We start from the raw sequence: 23,132 nt of genomic DNA, 5'->3' as shown, positions 1-23,132 counted from the left end.
AATCGACATCACGGTTCCGACGGCGCATAGAACGAACTACCGACCAACTGGGAAGCAGTGAATTTCGTTGCGGATTTGACTAGCTGGCTTTGCATCGCTCACGAAGCTTTTATTTGGCATAAAAAGAAACGTAACAGTAGTGCAAACAATAAATACCTCGTGTGCTATTATCACCGATTTTTATAACCTGCGAAGCAATTTGGTTCATTCCGGGAAACGCAGCAGTGGTTCGAGATTAACGATTATTACGGGCCAGAACATCCCGACGGAATCAGTGAAACCCTGAGGAGAATCACCGAGTCGCACTGGACGTGTCCAGTTGAAACGAGAAGAGAAGGTAACGGGAAGTCAGATTGCTTCAAGCGGTAGAGGTACCGGCTTGGGTCGGTTGAAGGCAGAGCCGGATTTAGCCGGAAGGGGGCCCCGGGGCCGACGGTATTTGGGGGCCCCAAAATGTACAAAAAAGGTTGGTTTTGGTACATAAGATTTGTGGGGGCCCGGGGCCACGGCCTATTAAGGATTTCAAGGCAGAACTGGTGCTGAGAGATGATACCCCGATTTTTAAAAAAGCGTATGACGTTCCGTATAGACAGAGTGGCACTTTATCTAGATAAATTAGAGAAGGAAAAAGTAATTACGCCAATTGACACAAGCGAATGGGCTTCTCCGATTATCGTAGTAATGAAAAAAATGGGGACATTAGACTAGTAATTGATTGTAAAGTGTCCATAAACAAATCAATCGTGCCTAATACGTACCCCTTACCTACAACGGAGGATATTTTTGCTAAACTCTCTGGTTGTAAAGTGTTTTGTGCTCTAGATTTAGAGGGGGCTTATACACAATTAGAGCTGACGGAAAGGTCCAAGAAATTTGTAGTGATCAACACAATGACAGGATTGTATACTTATAATAGACTACCACAGGGTGCCTCCTCAAGCGCGGCAATTTTTCAACAAGTTATGGACAAAATTTTAGAGGGAATTGAAAAGGTATCATGCTATTTGGACGATGTTTTGATAGCTGGAGAAACAATAGAAGAATGCACAAATAAGCTTATGTTAGTTTTAGATAAATTATCTAAGACCAACATTAAGGTAAATTTCGACAAATGCATTTTTTTTGTATCAGAGTTAATTCATTTAGGCCATGTGATTAGTAAAGACGGACTAAAACCATGCCAAGATAAAATTTTAACAATAGAGAAGGCGAAGGCCCCAAAAAACGAATCAGAGTTGAAGTCATTTTTACGTCTCATAAACTACTATCACAAATTCATACCAAATTTATCAACCAAACTGCATGCAGGTCTTTCAATATCACTGTTGATTCCATACCAGTAAACCATACGTCTCGCTAACTGCTTCATTTTTACTATTCCTGAATGGTTGTTGTGCAATTAATCTAACACCCGTTTTTGGTTTTTCTATGGGATTATCACTCTGTCAAGGTATGTATTCTGCTCTAAATCCTGTTGATTTGCAAATACATCAGCATATCGCTTGTCTACTCTTTCAGGCCAGCCGCTCAACATAAACCCTTTAAATGTTTTTTTTAGAAATTCATCGTTTTCAGTACCCTCGGCTACCATTTTCGAATCAATGGGTATATTGTTCCCAAAATTTATGCTTTTAATTACTTCAGTATCCAACTCCTCAGGGACCTCCTGTTGTAGTGGAAACCTTGAACAAAAGTCTGCATTGCCCATTTTATGAGAAGGTCTATAAATTATCATAATCATAAATAGATAACTCTAAGATAAAACGTTGTAGCCTTGTAACAAAAATCGAGCTTTTACCCGCCTTGCCGAAAATGCCTACCAAAGGCTTATGATCTGTATAGATTGTGAATTTTTGTCCATATAGGTACTTATGAAATCTCTTTATGGTGCAAACCAGTGCTAGGGCCTCCAAGTGCAGTATTGGGTATTTTCTTTGAGCAGGATTTAAGGAAAAAGATGTAAAACTGATAGGCTTTTCCACTCCGTCAACTATATGGGCTATCAATCCACCAGCTACGGGGATGTATCCGAAATAACAATCATAGGTTTCTTTGGGTCATAAAATTCCAAAAAATCTGTTCTTACAAGCAGCTTTTTACTCTCCTCAAACGCTCTTTGGCAATTATCATCCCAGTTAAACTTCACATTATTTTTTAATAAATTGTATAAATAATTATTTATTGTATATTGTATATTGTATTGTATAAATAATTATTTGTTGCAGGAATCCATTGCCAATATCGCCATAAAGCTCCAGAATGAGGCTATACAATTTCCCATAGCTTCAAGAATGTAAGAGGATAACGATATGCCATTTAATTTTGAAATATATGTAGTTGGAGTATAACTGTGGATTTTTGGTGGCATTATTTTTTCAAAAATTGAAGCTAGTCTAAGAAGTACAAAATTGTTTGTTGTTGATCGTTTAAAAATTCCTTTATCCACTCCGTATCAAGTATAAACTACTTGAATTGAATCATCGATGCCAAATTTCAAGTGCGCCAATCTCAACCACATGCAATATTCCTTCATAGGAACAATGCAGCTTGGCGAGTACAGATTTACCACGTGGTACGAAGCTGGATATTTATTTTCATTTCATTGGCCCTAGAAATATTCCATTCTACTCATTAGTCATATATATGTATATCAATCAATAAATCACATTTTCTATACCGGCCCATTCCTTTGGAAATCAGTTGCTTTAGAATGTGATACATCCAGTTGTTTATTTGCATATGCATCATTCGATAGTCACTGCAGATTACCCGTTTATCAGTATCCGAGGCGAAATTCCTTTGCGTTATAAATAATACAGATTTGGCTCAACCGTGTTGATGAAAACAATGTTCAAGATCCCCAAGAAGCACTTGGCGTTTGATACAGCTCATTGTGCTAAGGTTTATCAGAGGGTATATATATTCTAACAAAACCGGTAGTAAAGATAACAATGGAATGCGAATGGTTAACATTCCAGACTAGGTCGTCCTCAGTGTGATAGCTAAAGTGAACAATCTGTTGATAGCGCAGTTTGTCAGTGCATTACAGTGTGAGATATCTACCAAAAGATATATTATTCTTTGTTCCTAGTTTACGAATTGTTCAACCAACGCGCCCCGGTAGCAATGCTCAATCTGTATTTTAATCGGTACCCAAGCTACAACATTGAATCCTACTATTTCATTCCAAGTTTTATAATTCGCTTGACCATAAAAAGCGTAGACAATTTTTTGTCCTAATCTTAATCTTAATCTAAATCCTATATTAGATTTAAGACATGACAAATATTCATACCTTTGCAGTACATGAAGCACTCAATGTGAATCATTTTTAATCCTCCTGTTGGCTAAGCGCACGAATGTGCAGAAAGGCTGTCATGTCATGATAATAAACATTCAATGAATGATCACAATCAGAAACACGAGTAAATTTCATCTTACAATTTTTGGTAAACATTTGCAATGAAATGAGGCATTACTATGCGAATTCTTTGAGCCTGCATTGTTTGTTTATAAGAATTAATTTAGTTTCAATATTATTTTTGAAAACATAGCACATAGTATAACCCTATAGGGTTACTGCTCCTGGACTTCATCTCATAGCTCGGATATTCATCCCATGAAAAACAAAGCAAAGAAAAGGTATTTGATTTGTCTTTATATTTTTGTGATTTTTTCAGCAGTGAGCACGCATGTTAGCAAAAGGAAGCGACGATATTAGTGTCGTATTTCTTTGTTTCGTGATGTGATGAATATATGCTCAGTAAGATGGAAAACGGAGCAGTTCCCCTACATACAGTAGTTTCATTTTTAATGTTCTCGGCTTTGGTATAAGTATATATGTAATAGTGTCGTACAGTTGCTTCATTTCACATCTATCGGGGGCAGCAGGGACTATGTCCAAGGGCTTGACGACCCTTCCCCAGCTGTCTGCGAGTCAGGGGGTTCTGTATAGGAGGTGGTGGGGTTAACAGGAGGCTCTGTTAATTCCCTTCCAAAAACCACAAGTATCCGCAAGCAGACCCTATCAAGTGACCGTGTGCCCCTTAAAGCATACAAGCCCCTAACCCCGAATCCCAAGGTATCAGGCGACCCGTGCCGAGGGGATGAATGACCTGGGGAGTGAAATAATTAGCCAGGTAGTTAACGGAGCCTGTGGAGGTTCCACAGAGTGAGAACTGCTTCGGCGGCAAGTGGGTGGCAGCGGGTGGTACCCGCACACCCCCAAGTAGTGCACAAGTGGTGCAAGTGCAAGGGCCTCAAGGGGTATTACTCTCAAGGAGAATGGGGGTAATATCCTCACGGAGTGAGTTCTCGGATGTAAGGGTAAGTCTCACACGGTAAGGATGGTTGATCGAGTGGCTGCTTAGTCAGTAGGGTGACAGTGGGTGGTACCCACAAACCCGCAGTGAGGGTCCCTGCTTAACAGGGAAGTGAGCGGACTGCTTCGGCAGTAAAATGAGTGGTCTACCCACGCCAGGGGGATTGTTGTCATGGTAAGGTGCTAAGCAACCAGGGCCCAGGGTACCAGCCATGTACACATCCTCTCTGGGTGGGTGGACTAGTAGGGTTCTCTAGCGCAGGACTAGAGAACCACTACATTGAGTGAGGTCAACCTGGACAGCGAAGCACCAGACTGGGGTATCTCCTGTAAGATACCTTTACCTCCTGACTGATGCTGAGGTACCGCTGCCTGGGTTGATGGGTGATTGGTCTGCCTCGTAGCCGAGGTAAGAATAGGATTAGGAATAGGATTCACTGCCCTAGGGTCGCCTCCGGCTTGGCAGACAGGTGGTGCCACCCTGTTGCAGGACGGAGTGGATACCACCCTAAATGAGGACTGTCTGTGTTGTGGGATATCAGCATGAGGTGCCTCCTGCAAGGTACCTGCAATTTCCTTGCTGTTATTCCCGTAGCACAGGCAGGTGAGTGTTGGGGCACATTTGGTGCCAGTGTGTCGATGTGCACAGGTGGTGCATGGGACGTTAAGGAGAGTAGAGGCGTCAAGGAGAGGGCGCAATGCTCAAATAGTCGCACCCCCGATGTATTGCTTAATTGCGGGCCGGGGTGTGACTGAAGAAGAAGGAGTTGGTTTTAGTGGGTCGGGAGTAGTGACCTCAACCCCACACTACCTGGGTTCGCATCCCCAGGTGTCTGATAGCATATTTCCGTTACCTTCTATAAAAAAAATAAATAAAAATATCTATCGTTCATACATACATGCACATATAGCTAACATTGAGCCCAAATTTTGAAATAAAAAGTGAGATTTTTCAATCATTTAAGCGGACTTTAGTAGTCTAGTAAACTACCCCCACGGTTATGGAACGCTTAATGACTTTCTAAACATTCAATTATTTCTAACGCACCACAAAATCAACCAATTTTAGATATTAATACAGGAAAATTATCGTTAGGATCTAAGCTTTCTATCCGCTATGTGATATCGCATCCAAAATAGATTTGGCTTCAACAAAATTAATCAACTTCAAATCGATTGCAAATAACCATATTTGGCAATTCACAAAGCGCGTCTCGAAGACCGCTGGTAAATGGATTGTGGTTAGGAAAATCACAAAGTGCGTCTCGAAGACTGCTGGAAAATTGATTGTGGTGGTTTGGAAAATCACAAGGCGCGTAAAAATAGTAAAATGGTTTGTGGTTTGGAATACCTCAAGGTGCATCTGGGAGACTGTCGAGAAAAGGCTTTACGATCTAGAAAATACCATGTTGAGTCTTGGAAGATTTTGGTTAAAATAAATATTGTTAGAAATTTATACACTAGGCAGCTTCAGTTTACATGAGCAACCAGATAAGCTAGTTCTAACGGAATCTTGGATATATGGAAAACTATCGAATGCTACAAAAGGGGTGTTTGGAAGGCAAAATATATTATCTTGATAAACTTGGAATTCTCTGACATAGTATTCATAGCGGAATTACCTGTTGGATCAGATATCCGAAATTCATGAAGTTAAAAAAAGTTGCCAGCATTTACAAAGCTATTAGTTCGGAGTTGTTAATTAATAGTTAACATAAGTCTAAAACTTAAGTATGATATCTCATTCAAGTATAATATCACAGCTAAATTCTAGATACATATAATTTTCTAGGCGGTTGTTCGGAAGTTCAACATCGATATGTCGAATGTCAACTTACTATACACGAGGCTGAAAGTTGGATCAAATGAACGGAATAAGATGTTAATATTATTACTGCAATCTATAATGTTTCTTGAGAGATCAATATCGTAACACTAGGTATCTATTTAATTTAACATTTAAACGATAGGAGAAGGTGGGGAGACTTGATCCCCGTGGAGACTTGATTATCCCTGTTTTATAGAGAACTAAGGTAGTCTCGCGCAAATAGCTTTAAAAAAATAGTTGCATCCTATGCAAGTCTTTATTTTTAATCTTTATTAAAGTGATTTATAAATTAAAAATAAAGTTCATCACTATACTATGCAAGTCTTTTTTATGAGAGAAGAAGGAGAATGTGGGGTTCGAGTATGTTACCATCAGCGTGTGATTATACATTAACACCTCAGCGTGTCAATCGGTGAGCAGCAAGCCATGACTCACCCTCTTCTTGTCAGATCTCGAAGGCGTGCACACGCTCCGACGAAGAGCTGCTGTCATCGCATTTCACTCCAGCCATTTGGAGCCACACAGGATCGTTAGGAGAATCGCTTTGCGTTAAGATATTTTGCAAACTTGTTGAAACTGGCAAACACGGGGATCCGAAGATGGCAACGTCCATAACGAAGACTTGTTTATCATCCTTCGACTCGTCTCGCCATATGAAGCACTGGGAGAGACGATCCTGAACGACACTCCATTCACGGTAGCCCTGGCGTCCCATATGTGGACTTCGTGGCTATGGAGTGTGGGTTCGATTCCCACTAAGGAGAAAAATTTTCGTGATCGAATGAAATCTCCACTTGTCCACTGGGTGTTATTAATGTCACTAGACATAAAGTCTGGCGAAGCCACTGACAGGTCACCAATCGAACTGTCATTCACGGGATCCAATCAAACGTGACGCTTCAAATGTGATTGAATTATTGAAGAGTATTGTGATAGTGCAGATATTTTTTTTGCAAAATAAAAAAAAATATATAATAAATAAATAGAAAGTCAGTAGGCTAATCAAGCAAAATCTTCGAAAGCAGGAATTGTAGTTTCGCGAATAGAATATGAGAACATTGTTTACTTTATGAAAGCAACTTGCAAAAGTGAATAGCCGTGCGAAAGCTTGAACTTTTTTAAGCGGTGCCATAATTAGACAAGATTTTTCTTGGTTGCCAAAGCTCACGATTTTCACTCCGCCAGACTTTAAGGTGTTATGTGTCCTGTCCTTTGTCTCATGCTAGGTTTTATGTGTTCAGTCTGTAAGGCCTCTGGTAGAAGACGGTGTTCCTGCTTTCTTTAAGAACTTTATGATTTCTTGGACAAACCGATTTAGCTTATTACTAAGTTTCAAATTGTGTGTCTACAAAATTTACACATGCGCATACTTTACCTACATAGACATCACATCAGTTCGTTGAGCTAGTCGATACTCTATATATATTATATTACTATACTCTATATATATATACTATTGATCAGTTCAATTGGTTCCCTTGATGTAGGACGAGGTAGTACTGTTCCATTTAATTTTACCACTTTGTAATCTTTGACGAGACACTGAAGATGGTCTATTGATATCGAAATAGGTATCTGTAAAAAATACAAAGTGTGGAAGTGGATGGAGTACTAACTAACTCATCCTACGACAAGTGAAGACATTCCACTAAACGAGCTTAATGATTTCCTGATTACTATTTTCGGAGTGATCCTGTAGCCTTTACGAAATCTCTTGGTGTACGAGAAAAATAAAAATATAACATACAAATATTGGCTTTTGTTTTTCTTTTGATTTAAATTTCAATACACGACAATAGACACCATCACTGATAGGTGGTTTGATTTATGTTTTTTGTAATTAATTTATCATACACATTGTGGAATTTCTTTCATCATTAACGTGATCATTTACGTATATTTATTTGCCGCTTCTGAACAAAACATGCAGGTTGAATAGCACAATTCAACGTTTGTAATTCATCGATAATTCAACACATCAACGCGCAATGAATGAATCGGTTCGTTATGAACTGTAACGTATCTATATTAGACTATAGGTATCTACTCATTTGAGAGTAGCCGCACTTGAAATATTATTAATCGAATGCCTTTATGATACTATTCAACAATGCTGTAAATGCATCTTCCAGTTCGTCAGAGTGGCCCAGAGTTTGTAAACAGTAGTCTTTGATTATACCACAAACAACCTGAAATGAATATGTTTCATAGAACAAATAATGCGGCCATTAACGCTGCTGATCACGTTCAGAATTGAAGTCAGTCAGTAGTACACTCGGTGTAGATGGAGTGTTAATGAAAACGTGACTATTCGCAGTTTAGCACTCCAATAAAACATACGTTTCTACAAACTACATGATCAACAAACATTACCTACCTCAACATCGGGTTTCGATACCGTATGTCTTTTGTGGTTTATCACCATTTTGGAGAGACTGCTATTATACATAATGGGATGATCTAGTCCGTATTCGATTATGGCTCCTGAAATGGCAAATTTTTTTCTGTATTTTGATGCGGTTATATTGTCCGTTTGCTGAGCTTACCAAAAAAGTTCATCACGTTCAGCGCATGGGCATGCAGCGATTTATTATCTTTCAACTCCTTTGCACCATAATCCATAGAAAAGTCAAAATACCCCAGATATTCTGGATTCAATTCAAAGAACCTACAAATAATGAATATTAATAATTTAAAGATATTAACATTATGACGTTACGACTGATCCCGCCTTTTTTTTAAAATTGATTGGTTTGAAGATGGAGAGTTCCATAGTAGCTCTATGAATCTCTCCATATCTACTATTCAACTATTCTCTTCATCTTGGTATACCGTAATGGCAAAACATTGTAAGGACTACCGGGCTTGTCCATTAGTGAGTGGGTGAATCTTCTTTAGCCACCTTCCGCTAATGAAATCAGTCTGATAACATTTTATGAACTCATTAGTTTATAGGTGATAAGCAATGGAAGATATGCGATACCACTTCATAGGTGACATTCAGAATCGCGTTCGCTCTGCAGTTCTCAGATTTCAACTTTTTTCGCAGACGTTATAGTGTTAATTACTACTTGAGCGAATGGTCTAATTCCCGACACACTGTACAAAACCACTTGTTTACACTATTTGGAAGTCGTAGGATTATGATTGACAATTTTGAAACAGTTTCCAGTTATCCTGAATATGGAATATGGCTCAAGCATTTGCCTAATATACACTGGTTGGGTAAATTTATCGTTGTAAAACTTCATTATAATGAAACTCTAACCAAAATTATCCCACCAGACGGCTTGCTTACTTTTGGTTATTACGCCAAGTAGTCAAAAGCAACAATAACTCTGCACTATCTCTTATCAGGGTGTCGACTCAAAAATTCCAGGGTTTTCATTACATTTAGAAGCAGCTTTCGCGGTTTTGAGTTATAGATGCAGATGATTTTAATTTACTGGAAAACTTTGGAAATTGTCATTGAAATGTTGCCCTAAAACATTTTTGGATGTTCTTTTCAATACTTCAGGAATTCCTCGGGAATTGCCATCATCTAGGTGTTATCTAAGAAATTAATCCAGAAATTCCGACGAGAAATCCTCCAGACATTTTTTCGTAAACTTGAGGAGTTCTTTAGCAAATACATCTAGGAATTCTTTCTGAAATTCAATCAGAAATTGAGGCATGAGGCATTCCATTAGTTTTTTTTGAGATTCTCACTAGAAATTCTTTTGGAAAATTCTTCAAAAATTACATCTCGGGAATCCTTTCGGAAATTCCTTTACGATTTTCTTCAATTTTTTTTCAATAATTCCTGTTTTTCTCAAGTATTTATTTGGACATTATTACAGGAATTCTTTTAAAATTATTTCAGCAGAAATTTCTTAAAGCAGATTCTAAATGAATTTTTGAAGGATTTAAAAAAATTATGGTAAAAAAGAAATTTTTGAAAGAATTTTAGAAAGATTTTCTAGTAATATCCTATCTTCTTCTTCTTCTTTTTCTTCTTATTGGCATTACATCCCCACACTGGGACAGAGCCGCCTCGCAGCTTAGTGTTCATTAAGCACTTCCACAGTTATTAACTGCGAGGTTTCTAAGCCAAGTTACCATTTTTGCATTCGTATATCATATGAGGCTAACACGATGATACTTTTATGCCCAGGGAAGTCGAGACAATTTCCAATCCGAAAATTGCCTAGACCGGCACAGGGAATCGAACCCAGCCACCCTCAGCATGGTCTTGCTTTGTAGCCGCGCGTCTTACCGCACGGCTAAGGAGGGCCCCTAAGTAATCTTTCTTATATATAAAAATGAAATGGTCTGTGTTCGTATCCGCATAACTCGAAAACGGCTGGATGGATTTTTTTCATTTCTTCAGCAGAAACATTCGTTATAGTTTCCGACGGGTTTATATGATATTTCCTAATGCGAAAATCACAAGTAAAGTTGAGTAGATTGTAAAAAACTAAAGTAAAGATTCGTATGGGATTTTCGCATATGCAGTTCACAACGCGCATTTTCGCCTACTATGCAGGCCAACGTCTGACGGGTCGACTAGTATCCTATAAAACTCCCAAATAAAAATCCAAAAGAGTGAAAAGTATTCCGTAAGGGAATTCTAAATAAATACAAAGGGAACATAATTCCGAATAAATTACTAAAGAAATTCATGAAGGATTTCATAAAGGAATTGCTAAAAATTATTTCTAGATGACTTTCCTGGAAGAATTTCAAATGGAATTCTTGGAGGATTGCTGAAACCATTTTTGGAGGAGCTTTCAAAAAAACATTTCGAAGGAGAACCTGGAAGGATTTTCGAAGTATTCCTAAAGGGATTCACGAAGGAATTCTTATTGTAATTTCCGAAGATTTTTTTTTAATATCTCGAGGAACTACTTCGGGAATTCTTGCAGGAATTACTTCGAAAATTCCCTGATTTTTCCAGGTTGGCCTCAATTCCCTGCAGGTTTTCCAGGTAGTCGACACCCTGCTTATTTAAGCTACCAACAGTTTCGAGCGAAATGGACTTCATGTTCGGCAAATTTTCCTAACCTCAGCTCTGGTTCTGGATGCTTTTTCAGCTTATGAATGGTTGATGCATTATTCACTATAAATCACACACCCACCTTGTATGATGAGTATCACTAGTGTCCAATCTACGAAGTACACCGTAACTATGCTATGCTATGCTAAGAAAACGATAAACCACCATTCCCACCATCAGTGCTTACGTAATATGAGTACGGCTCCTAAGCTGTATTCTGGCAACGAGTGTTCCAAATATTATTCAAAGAAGTTTTGGTTAATGGTGAAAAGTGGAATCGCGTTGAAATCCATGAGCATGAGCTTTATGACCGTGCAATTCGTAGTTGCTACTCCGTGATTGACTGGAACTTGTGAAATTGTACAGAGAACCATGTGAATGGAGCATGGGATCTGCTATCCATTATCAATGTACACGTTTCGGAAGCTCACGAATTTTAAGTCAATAGCGGCGTCGGCCGCGTCCTTACGGCCATATAGGAAACGAAGGATTGTTACATAGTTCGACTCTGGTTGCTACTAGAGAATGAGAACACCTCTGCATCTCTACGATTGTTTTGGGATGTGGTATTGTGGTATTGTTATAACTTGACTTGACTTTGTCAATTTTTTTTTGCTATTTTTGTTCTAGATATAGATAAGATGATGATGATGATGATGATGATGGTCCCGCCACATACCCCTACAAAGGTTTGAGCTAGACGATTTATCTTTAAGATAATTAATAATAATCAATTTTAATTAGATTTAGCAAACAATAAACGATCCGATTATTTCCACAGATATAAATAACATTAACATATAACATCGCTATACAGCAAAAAAAAAATAAGTTAGTAAAAAGAAACAGTTGAATTCCACCACAGAGTTTTGCAAGCATCATCAGTGATACAGCGAGTCCGATTAAGATACAAAATTTGTGATACCTCTCGCATGATGCCAAAAGTTTGGCCAAGAAGCGCGTACTCAAACTATTCTCGCTAGTACCAATCAATTATATTTACTCGAAAAAATTCAAAACTTGTGTTACCTCCCCATAGATACCAAAAGTCTCGATAAAATCGCGTTCTATCTGAGAGCTCACTACTTTTCATAGTATCTTTCAAACAGTTCCAAATGTTTCAAATGTTAATTATAAAATCGTTAAAAATCATTTATATCTGAATTTCAATGTATCATCAATAATTACGCCAAGGTATTTAATTTCCCGAACGCGATCAAGTGTTTCATCATCAATTCTAACAGAAACATTATCAATGAATCGATTTCGCGAAATTACCATACAAACAGCTATATGTATCTTTGTCTACTTCAATTACGGCACTAAATTGATTGTACTTGAAGCGTGGATTTTCATAGATATTTACTACTTTTCCATCCGACCACACAGTTGTGGTCGAAATACGTATCTGCAAAGATAACAAAACGTAGTGAAATTAAATGGAGAGTACTAAACTCGTCTTAGACGGTTGAATACATTCCATTAAAAAGAGCTTAAAATATGTTTTATACTTTTACATCATTTATTGCGATGTCCTCATTAGCATTAGCATTAGCATTAGCATTGAGCATTTTCGCACAAATTCGTAGGTGGTACAAGCCAAGACTATTGTACGAGAATAGCATCGCTTTCATCCGTTACCACAGATATTGATTTGGGACTAATCACTATCTCTTAGATGAAAGCAATGCACCCTCCAATAGTCGAGATCTGTCCTGGCCACGTCCTTGCGAATGCTGAGGAAGGGGAAGGATGGTTAGTTGGACACCTACTTAAGAAAGATGCAGAGAACTCTACGACCTCTCATAGGTGCCACGGGAGGTTTTGGGATTGTGTGGAAGGTTATAACAGTAGGAATCGTTTTGGTAGAACGTGAAACACAGAAAGAACTAAGATAGAAATACAAAGTAGGAAAGGGACGAGTCTGGAATTGAACCCATGACCTCCTGCTTGCAAGGCAGAAGCGGTAGCCACTAGACCACCGAGCTCGTCATATCATTTATTGCGATGTCCTCATTCTGACTTTTTAGATAGTCGATGAAGTCATCGGAGGAATATTTATCGCTCATACCCAACACTTTCAATCTTGGCACCAATGTTGGAACAACAGCAGTGTAGTTTTCACCCAAATCGTTTTGCACACCATTTTTCACCACATCTACATTGAAACCAGTTGCACACAGTACAATAATGGAGCCATTTTCCCGTTCCGAAAGTTACTAATCTTGTGTACTTTTGGATCTAACGTAGTATACAGGTATACCTCGATTATATAGACTTTTTCGATGCAAAAAGTCCATATAATCGAATTTTCCATATAATCGAAACAATTTTTTTCTCGAAATTTGTGTTACACGATTAAATAAGTCTTAAAGTTGAAAGAAAATATCCATATATTGCCTTACAGTCTAATCCGCATTTTTGGGCTCATTTTATGATAACTCAGTAGATTATGATTTTCTATAAGAACGTAACCTTTTTTCCAGTCGCTTGTTTCTAAGATTACATTAGTAATGAAGACTTCGCCCTCAATATGAGCACACTAATATACTTATTCACGAATTCTAACTACAGTGCCTTCCTGTTTCAGCAACAAAGCAAACACTGACTGGTTGAGAAAGGTATATGTTAGATTCAAAAACTGGCTTTATATAGAAGCACTGACACTTGTCCTCTTTTGATTTGATCGCAGCAAATTGAAACCGATGTAAAGTTTTGTCCTATTGTCTCCTTGTGAAAATTGGCCGGATTGGACTATGGGCTCAGAAGATATGGCCGAAATGCATTTGTTTATGCAAAAATCACGTAGAAACAGTCTCACTTTTCAGACACTTATCTTTAAAAGATCTCCTTGCAAGAAGTTGCGTTTGATTGATATTCTTAAAAAGAATTTAAATTAATGTAAATAAGGTGCTCTATCCACGTAACAGTGTCATTTTTACAAGAACCAATTGACATTTCCCGCCAAAAAATGTATCTTCAACTTTTTCACAGAATTAATATTTTAGAATAAAAAAAATCGGAAAAGTGCCACACGTTTGAAGAATTGGAATTGGCCTTATTTTAATTCAAAATCGGGCGAATTTTAGGTCAAGCTTGGAAACCAGCGTCAAAAAGTATGGGTTCTTTGGGAAAGTTGTCCTCAAAAAATTGAAGAATCGATTGAGCGGATAAAAATTGTTGACGGGAAAGGTCAATTGCACAATGCACCTACATCTGCTAAGTGGAATATTGAAGGATAAATTGTTATGGCTATTTTGGATTATGTTCGTATATTAAAGCAGGGCTGAATTTTGCAACGGGTTTTAAAATTCAAAACGACGCACAGTGGCGGGCCCTCATAAAAATCCCGGACAAAACTTGAGATTGCATTCAAAATTTTACCACCGCGCGCTGTTGTATTTTGTACAACACTAACGAAAAACACATAGCTTACATTACACAGCATGAACGAGTTTGCATGAGCGTCTCGGGATCACGCTTTGCTGAACGGTTTAGCAGCAATTGATTCAAGAACTGCTAACAAGAACATTCTAAAGATATTCAATTTCTTTTCCTACCGTTGAGCGTCAGTATAATCCTTAAGCTTTGTGCTGAACAAATGTGAATACCAGGATATTCGACAACATTTATTTAAACATAAAGACTGCTCGAAGAGTTTTCAGTTTTTTACATTCAAATAATTATCAAGTTCGTCCAGAAGAAATAATGCCAGATTTGAAAACCATTTGGAACTTTATGTATCACATATTGAAATAAACTTTTCCAGTTTCGTGTATATACCTAAAAAATCAGTCTCAGTGGGTCCGGTTTGCTAAATGTTAATGCATCATCCGTCCTTCTATACTTAATTCCATGCACCAAAAGCAGAAAAAGGTTGGAAGCAAAGATCTAACAGCTAAATATGACAATCTCATCTTATCATTTGCTCCGCATACTGTCAGTCTGACAATTCACTTCACGTTTTCGTAATGCAGAGATCACCAAAAATATGCATTATTTTTCACCACATATTTGTAAGGACGTGGCCGTGGCTGTTGCAGATTAAAGAATTGTATATTTATCATTATATACAATGAAATTTTCCAACGCGAAAATGGCAAATCAATCAAGTCAATCGAACATATGACTCAGAGTGCATCTCCATATATAACATCACATCATGCCTTACTGGCCTTTATTTGCCCCAATGTACCATAATAAATATAGAATCAATGTAAAATATGACTTACAATATTCAACATCTTTTTAAAGCCCCAAAACACAAAAAAAATAGCCAAAAAAATGTCCATATAATCGAGGTAAAAAGTCCATATAATCGAAGTCCATATAATCGAGGGTCCATATAATCGAGGGTCCATATAATCGAGGTAAACCTGTATTCAAAAACTTTCGAGTGTCGTCACTACTCTGGTCGGACTGTTTCGGTTTAACCACAATGACAGACCGAGTCTTACGTTCCTTAGCTTGTACGAGTTTGTTGCTTTAGGAGCACTTTTCTTATTTTTCCTTCTAACTACCGTTACAAAAGGAACAACTAGTTATAAGTGCAATTTGATCGATTTTTTCGCGAGTGCAATGCGACCAGGTAGGCGTAATTTTCAACGGCTAACAGTACCCTCATAACAGCCACCAATACTTACTTCAAGAATATGTTTGTTCCATGAGTAACAATATCCAATTTGACCAATTTCCAGGCATCAATTAGAACTAGTCGTTGCTCTGCTGTTATACCTGTGACTAGCTCAGTATTTGCCATTTTCGCTAAAAATAGAGTAATATTAGGGTTATTGGTTTTTAAGAAAGTTTTCTTGCATCGTGATTCTGAAGTAAAATAAAGATAATAAAGATCTTGTTTTATATTGAAAATAAAGAGAAAACAAAGAAGATTATCATTTATTGAGTTCCAGCTATCAATGTGTGTAAGTATCCTAAATAATGTTTTTTTTTTGCTCTCGTTCATTATGACTGATATTGAATAATTGAAAATCACATTGGTCGGCAGTAAAATAGTATTCATGTATCGCATCTATAATTCACGCCCTCAGAAATCAATTGGAGACTATCAACAGTTAATTAATTTAAAATTGAATGCAATTCCAAGATTAGTTGATGACAAAATGGCCGAGGGTTCGTCGCTTGAACATTTTCCTCGACATGTATGTTGAAATCATGCGCATGTTTTATGTGCATATATGGTAGAAGTTATCAGAAGCTATTCCTAAGTTATAGGATATCTAATTTCTTATGTTACAATCAGTATTTTTAAGGGAACGAGAACCTCACAAGGGGTAGAGTATGTGTAAATATTTGAAGTATTCATCATCATAAAGCATAAGAGCATGTGGAGACGCATGGTGTATTGATTCATAAAATTCAAGAAAGTTTTTTACTATTCTTTATTTGCTGAAATTCTTGAGATTAACTTTTTTTGCACATTGCATCCCATATGTTACAAAAACAATTATACAAGTATGCTTTCATTTGTATGATAACTTGGATTAAGAGAAACCTGAACCTAATATCGTATTTTGTCTAATCCTTACAATTCTTTCATAGTTCGGTAAGTTGTTATGATTCTAGGTACATTTATAACTATTAAGATAGCCAGAAGTAAGCATGTGTTATACAAAATATCGAAAATCAAATTGATCCCAAGCGGATACTAGGTTCTCCAAATTGTGCTGGAGTTTTGCTCAATTGGAGCAAGGTCCGGCACCAAATCGATAGCAACCTAGCATTCCCACACAAATCTATGAGGACTGTGCGTATAACACATAATTCTAATTTGAGCTTAGACTAGCTTAATTTAGTTAGCTTAAGGCCTTTCACGGTGTCATTCAGAATGGCTGCCTTGCGGCTCACCAGCACAATGTTACAATTACCCACCTCCTCGCTCCGATTAGCACCGAGCAGTTTGTTTTTGATATAAACCACACCTGACTATCCTTTCCCTAAAAAAATATCAGATCTCAACCAAATTTAGAACACACATTCTTTTTCTTAAGAAGACGACGATAGGGGCGTTAGGGAAAGAAGTATCAACAAGTAAACACAATTTACCCTGTTAACCAATTGGTTTAATTATTTTCCGATTGTGAAAAAAAAACTGCGAACCAAACTGGCAACTCCGAGCAAGGCCGGGTACATAAGCTAGTACTCAATTTATAAATTGATAAACTATCATCCAAAATAAAACTAAGTGAGCATTTTTCCTCCCAACGCGTCGCCGGTTTCACGTCGTCGGCAGCGTCATTTGCAAGCTATCACTAATCGTCTCCTTTCGCAGCAGACAGTGATGTCAACATGAAATCTCCGTTGAAAAACTATTAAAATCAGCCGGTACAGATTTAGCATATTAAAGCTCATTTTTCGTCATTGCAAGCGTGTGCAACTCGTTGCAAAACTCGATTTTTTCAGCACTCGTAGTATTAATCCAACTCGGCAAGCCTCGTTGGATAAACGCACAACTCGTGCCGAAAAAATCACATTTTTGCAACTAGTTGCACACGCAATATTTTGCAATGACGAAAAATGGGCTTTAATATGATAAATCTGTACCAAAACGGTACAGACTGATTTACTACACATGATAATTCTTACCAATAAATCATGTTGCCGCACAGAATAATCATATTCCATGTTATCGGGCCACATTGCATAGCTCGACAAGCCTTGAAGCGATAGATGAACTTGCTTCTGGAAAATTCTGATGTTTCATGATTCAAACAACTTGTTTGAAAAAATCCTAACGTGTAAATTTATGACAAATGTTCAGCTTCTGAATTTCAAGAATTTAACGGTAAATCGCCCATTGGCAATTATATTACTCAAATGTCCAGAGGAAAAAGAGGAATAATAATAAAATAAATTAGCAATGTATTGTGCTAAATTCAAAAATTTTGTAGAACAACGACTTTTAGGGGGAAACAGTATTTTTATGGACTTGAAAGCTTTAAAATCACTTTAACATGGTCGTTAACGGAACGAATCGCGATGTTCACAAGATTTGTAGAGCGCACCAAAAGCGTCCGTATAGAAGCTGTTCCGATGGTTTTTGGCGTTCATATCTTTTGTTACATTTTTTTCAAAATTGAAAGTAGCTTAAAAACAGTAAATCGATTTGAACCACCTCGAAGTTTTATTCGAATTAGCTGAAAATTTGATAGGAGGATTTTTTAAGCATAAGAATTGTGATTTTGGGCTGACCGGTTGAATTTGAAATATTTTTTGAAAACATGAAGAGGTCTAGTAAACTGTTCCTTTATTGGTGGTAAAAATTAACTTTGGTTCCCATAGCCATTGCTAGCCATTGATTTCTTATAAGACTTGCCACTATTGGTACAGTTGCACCACTTACAGTGGATCGCTCTAGAACAAAGGATGGCCAAAACCTCAAAATGTCCCAAAAAGGTAGGTTTTATGTTTGTATCATGGTATTTTGTCACATAAAGACTTGATCGTGGGTGTTGGAAGCACTGGTTTGGCAATATATAGCCATTTTCGGCATCTCTGTGAATAGTAAATACTTTCATTTTACTGCTACACAGCAAATAGTTTTGAATATTCAACGACGTGTGAAATTGCAGCTGAACCCATCAAACGAATTAACATTCAATATTCAATTAAATTTGACTGAATTTTACTAGCAAGCACTGTTTAAGTTTATTTCGACTTAACAGAACAGTAAGATCGATTGAATATTGCATTTATTTGCATGCTCCAAATATGTGCATGAAAATACATTTAAATCACAACATATTTTTATCTGTGTAAATTTGGTTTTTGAAAACAGATCGTTTCGCAACAAAGATGATTTCACATGCCATAAAACTAGTTAGTACTATTCCATTTAATTCCACCATTTGATTGTTATTTTACAGATACGTATCACAACTCCAACAGTAACGCCGTCTTCAGTGTTTCGTACTTGACTCAAGTGGTGGAGTTGAATGGGGTAGTACTAACTCGTCCTATGACAAGTGAAGATATTCCACAAAAAAGATCTAAATAATTTTCTTATTAAAATAATTGCTTGCTAAATACTGGCTGTCCATGTGCTAAAACAAGACAAGACAAAAGGCGATCTTTTTGCTGAATTTCTTTTGTTCACAACGTAATAATATATTTTAAAAGGTCAGTGGACAGTGCTGCGAAACGTTGTCTGTTGACTAAAGTTACTATTGTCATAGTAAATTCCATACAAACTTCAAACTTGTGCTCTGTTCAATTACAATCAACTCTCAGAAAATTTGAATGACTATTGAAATAGCAAATGTTATCATTTAAGCAAAGTCAAATATAGTAGCAGTTTGTGATTTGATTGATGGAATCGGAAGCTTTATTCATCTATTATGCTTGTTCTAATAGTTTTTGTTGTTTTCTGATGTTTCTTCAAATATCAGTACCAACATTGTCTATTGCTGGCAAGAATAGTGTGTTACAGTTTAGCTCGAGCTCAAACGTGAGAACTTGAAACTCTTTATAGGTAGAATCATTTCGATTGCAAAGTGATAAACCATGCTAATATCCAATACTATGAGTTTTCATATGTTCTAGACAAGTTTTCAGCATGATTGCATATTTCGGATTAATAGACAAAAACAAAATCTCAACAATAAAATTCATGTGAAAAAAAAACTTAAATTGGTAGAAATTCGGATGCCAGGAGCAGATTGTGGAAGTAAGACACTCCAATCTAATAATCAGAAAAAGGCATTTTTGAGGTTCTTGTGAACAAAAAATACGCATTTGTAAAGCTTCAATTAGAAACAGACCAAAAAATACTAAGCAAACTAAAACGTTAAAAAAGAATTTTATCGCAATTTTTCGCAAAACAAAATAGTGATTAATAGAAAGATATTGCCCTCAGCTTTGTAATGAGCATAGAATCATTATGGGCACTCATAGGCGCCTATACTTTTAGAGCACTGCAATTAAAAAAAGTTAACTTAAGTTGAGTTCTGTCACTTATATTTTACACTAGCAGACCCGACGAACTTCGTTTCGCCTAAAATTGATTGGTTCTCGAGTTATGCAGAAATTTCGGTTTCATTTGTATGGGAGCCCCCCTTTCCAAAGGAGGGAGGCGTCTCGAACCATCTTAAGAACCTTTCCCGACCCCAAAAACCTCTGCATATAAATTTTTACGCCGATCGGTTCAGTAGTTTCGGAGTCAATAAGGTTCAGACAGACAGAAATTCATTTTTATGTATATAGAAGAAGAAGAAGAAGAAGATAGGCAGGGAATCAATATTCGAGCAACGCCTAACAATATACCCTTTGTCGTCAACTGACTGACAAACGCACATCGCAACAAGCCTTTATCAGAACTCAAACACAATATGACAAGTATCATTTGCCTTGCATGCTCTGATATTTCCGAGAATACGATAATAACTTTGTAATCCTAGTTAGATTCTCGAATATTTCGATAAAAACAGAAACTATGATAGCATACACACTTAACTCATTTCACCGTATTCGGTAAATTTTACCGAAATCTCAACAGCAGAACTGTTCGGTAATTTATTTTACAGTTTTTTTTTGTAATTTTTTCCATTGCTCAACTGTCAAAATCACCGAAAATCAGTTAAATTATTTACCGAACAGTTCTGCTGTTGAGATTTGCTGAAGAGTTAATGCAAAATAACGGGATGAAAAGTTAGCAACAAAATTGTCTTCTTTTTTGTTGCTGACATTTTTTTTCGGATCTTTGTCATTATTATCTCCGACAAATACAAAGCTTTGTCGTTGGTTCTCTTTTGTCGCTTGTATCGCATGCGCATCCAAGAAAATTTGATTCCCTGGACATAGGCATACTATTTAAGACCCTGATAATGCAGTCTTGAAAAAATATTGGAATTAGCGATGTAATTCAAGCCGTACGATGCTGATCTAAACGCTTTGTCGAACAGCGTTTTTAATTGGAAATCAACACTCATGTTCAATTAAAAATTATATAACAAAGTCAAAACTCAACAGAACTCGAAAATTCGAATTTGAACCACATAAGTATTCTATAAAATGAGAAAAACATAATTCCGACCGGAATACGAATTTAGATTTTTGAGGTTTTGGTTGCCTTCGAACCATTGTGCACTGTAGGTGCAAAAGAATTAATTTAATATTTTTTTTAATCTTTGTAAAAAAATATTGGGGAAATCATTGTTTTTCAAGCGAAATCTTAGGATAATTCAAAGCACGATGCATCAAATAAAACCATCATAAAGTGTATAATTATAAAAAATCAAGGCAAACGCAGTCGTAACGTACTCAATATGTGCCAGACTTATATCAAAAAGCCAGATTAATCCACCTAGTGGTGATAGTGCCTTTCTCGCTTTTCTAAGGGATCCAAAATCAAACATTCATAAAGATGGTAAATTCATTTCAAAACATCGATTTTTTTAGAAACATTTGTGAGTTTCTTTCATTCTGAGTACGGCGTTGGTATTGGGACTCATGCCACCAAATGCTCATCCGGAATATTTATATGAAAAAATGGCTATGTATGAACTACAACACCAGCTCCATACTTATAGTAAGAAAAATTGTGCTTGTTCTCACGATGAAATGGATGATCCGGATTTATCAAAAGATCACTACAGAGACCACACTGGCCTTAGTTTGAATAAATGAAATGAAATAATTTTCAATCTGTATATTTTCATCGCATAGTTGCTTTGCAATGATATTTAATAATTTGGCATTTTCCGGAAGGTTTTGCTTTGTAACCATTTAACCGGATCTTCCGGAGGGTCATAGTAAACATGTTTAGGCCACAACATCGAACCCATACTCAGAATATGAAAACAAATGCATTTATGAAATCCTGGTGCTTTTCGTTGAAATTAGCAGATTTGCCTTTTTGTGGGATCCGGAAGAGTACACGGTGGCGCCACCATCAAAAGTTTATGGCATCATGCTGCCGCCGACATTTTTGCGATGGGTTGCCGTTTGAAAAGTATCGCGCAACTGATCTGCAGTTTTCCATGCCGATTAAAATTTGCAGAAATCCACAGAATTTACCGTGTAAACACTTTGAAATTCCCGTATAATTTCCCGGTTTATATTCCCAAAACAAAATTGAAATTCCAGAGGATTTCTTTTGAAAACCCCATATAATTTTTCATTTAAAAGTAAAAATTGTAATTATAAAAGAAGAATTTTCCATAAAGAAATCAAAATTTTCCAAAGAAAAAATTTAAAATTTTGATTTAAAAAAATGTTCATTTGAATTAACTTCTGATGTTTCAAAAACTGTTTTTTCTTCTTTTCTATAATCCTGCGAGATTGCCGCGCTTTATAATTTTTTGCATGCCAAAAACCTTTGGCAACACGATGATACATTTATACCCACGGAAGTCAAGAAAACTTCCAATCCAATAATTTTACAGATTCACAAGGGAATAGATGCCAGCCACCTTCAGCATGGTTTTGTTTTGTAACCACTAGGCTAAGGAAGGCCCCAAATACTATAAGAATGCTAAAAATATGGTCAAACAGTAATAATCAAAAGAAAAAAAAAGATAGATATATATCATATCTTTCAAATAACCATCAAATATTATAATATTGTTCAAATTTTTTTTGTGCGACCAAGTTACATCCGATTTTCGAACTTGAATTGAAAATAGCAAGTTAAAGTTCAAATAAAACAACATTCTAAAACTAGATTGGAATCTTTTAACATCCAGTACAAAATCTTTTTCTGAAGCTTGTAATGTCCAAAGGGAACAAATACATGACCTCCAGGGATTGAACAGAGACCCAATGATGCGAGAATCAGGCACGCTTATCTATCAACCACTAGATCTGCACATTTTTTTAACACGAAAGTTGATATGAAATTTTATAAAGACTTTGAAATTTAAATTCGAATATACGACACTATACTATATCATAATCACTATATCCGCGTTATTACCGAATTATGTCAATTGCCA

The 23,132-nt window shown here is 36.7% G+C and overlaps 1 protein-coding gene across 3 annotated transcripts; it reads right to left on the bottom strand.

Moving 5' to 3' along the window:
- Positions 1-8,054: 8,054 nt before the first annotated feature.
- LOC134224492 (uncharacterized) lies at positions 8,055-23,132 on the bottom strand. Of its 3 annotated transcripts, XM_062703855.1 has the most exons (5): positions 23,114-23,132; positions 15,828-15,948; positions 8,696-8,817; positions 8,527-8,633; positions 8,055-8,338 (listed from the first exon to the last, which is right to left on the bottom strand). In XM_062703855.1, the coding sequence occupies exons 2-5, from the start codon at positions 15,941-15,943 to the stop codon at positions 8,228-8,230; spliced, it is 456 nt and encodes a 151-aa protein (XP_062559839.1). In that variant the 5' UTR covers positions 15,944-15,948; positions 23,114-23,132; the 3' UTR covers positions 8,055-8,227. The 3 variants fall into 3 exon arrangements, with proteins under 3 accessions (XP_062559839.1, XP_062559841.1, XP_062559840.1); XM_062703857.1 differs by lacking the exons at positions 15,828-15,948; positions 23,114-23,132 and adding an exon at positions 8,982-9,176; XM_062703856.1 differs by lacking the exons at positions 15,828-15,948; positions 23,114-23,132 and adding an exon at positions 8,869-8,999.

Source organism: Armigeres subalbatus, chromosome 3 (genome assembly GCF_024139115.2).
Source record: "Armigeres subalbatus isolate Guangzhou_Male chromosome 3, GZ_Asu_2, whole genome shotgun sequence".
NCBI lineage: Eukaryota > Metazoa > Arthropoda > Insecta > Diptera > Culicidae > Armigeres > Armigeres subalbatus.
The sequence above is the reverse complement of the archived record's forward strand: the minus strand, read 5'-3'. Positions and strand labels throughout refer to the sequence as shown.

Bases quoted from the DNA above. Each gene is read 5' to 3' on its own strand.
- LOC134224492 (XM_062703855.1), bottom strand. From the start codon at position 15,943: ATGGCAAATACTGAGCTAGTCACAGGTATAACAGCAGAGCAACGACTA. The intron at 8,818-15,827 runs GTAAGTATTGGT...CATTATTTGTAG, and splicing joins GGAACAAACATATTCTTGAA to GTTCTTTGAATTGAATCCAG. The intron at 8,634-8,695 runs GTAAGCTCAGCA...TTGCCATTTCAG, and splicing joins GAACGTGATGAACTTTTTTG to GAGCCATAATCGAATACGGA.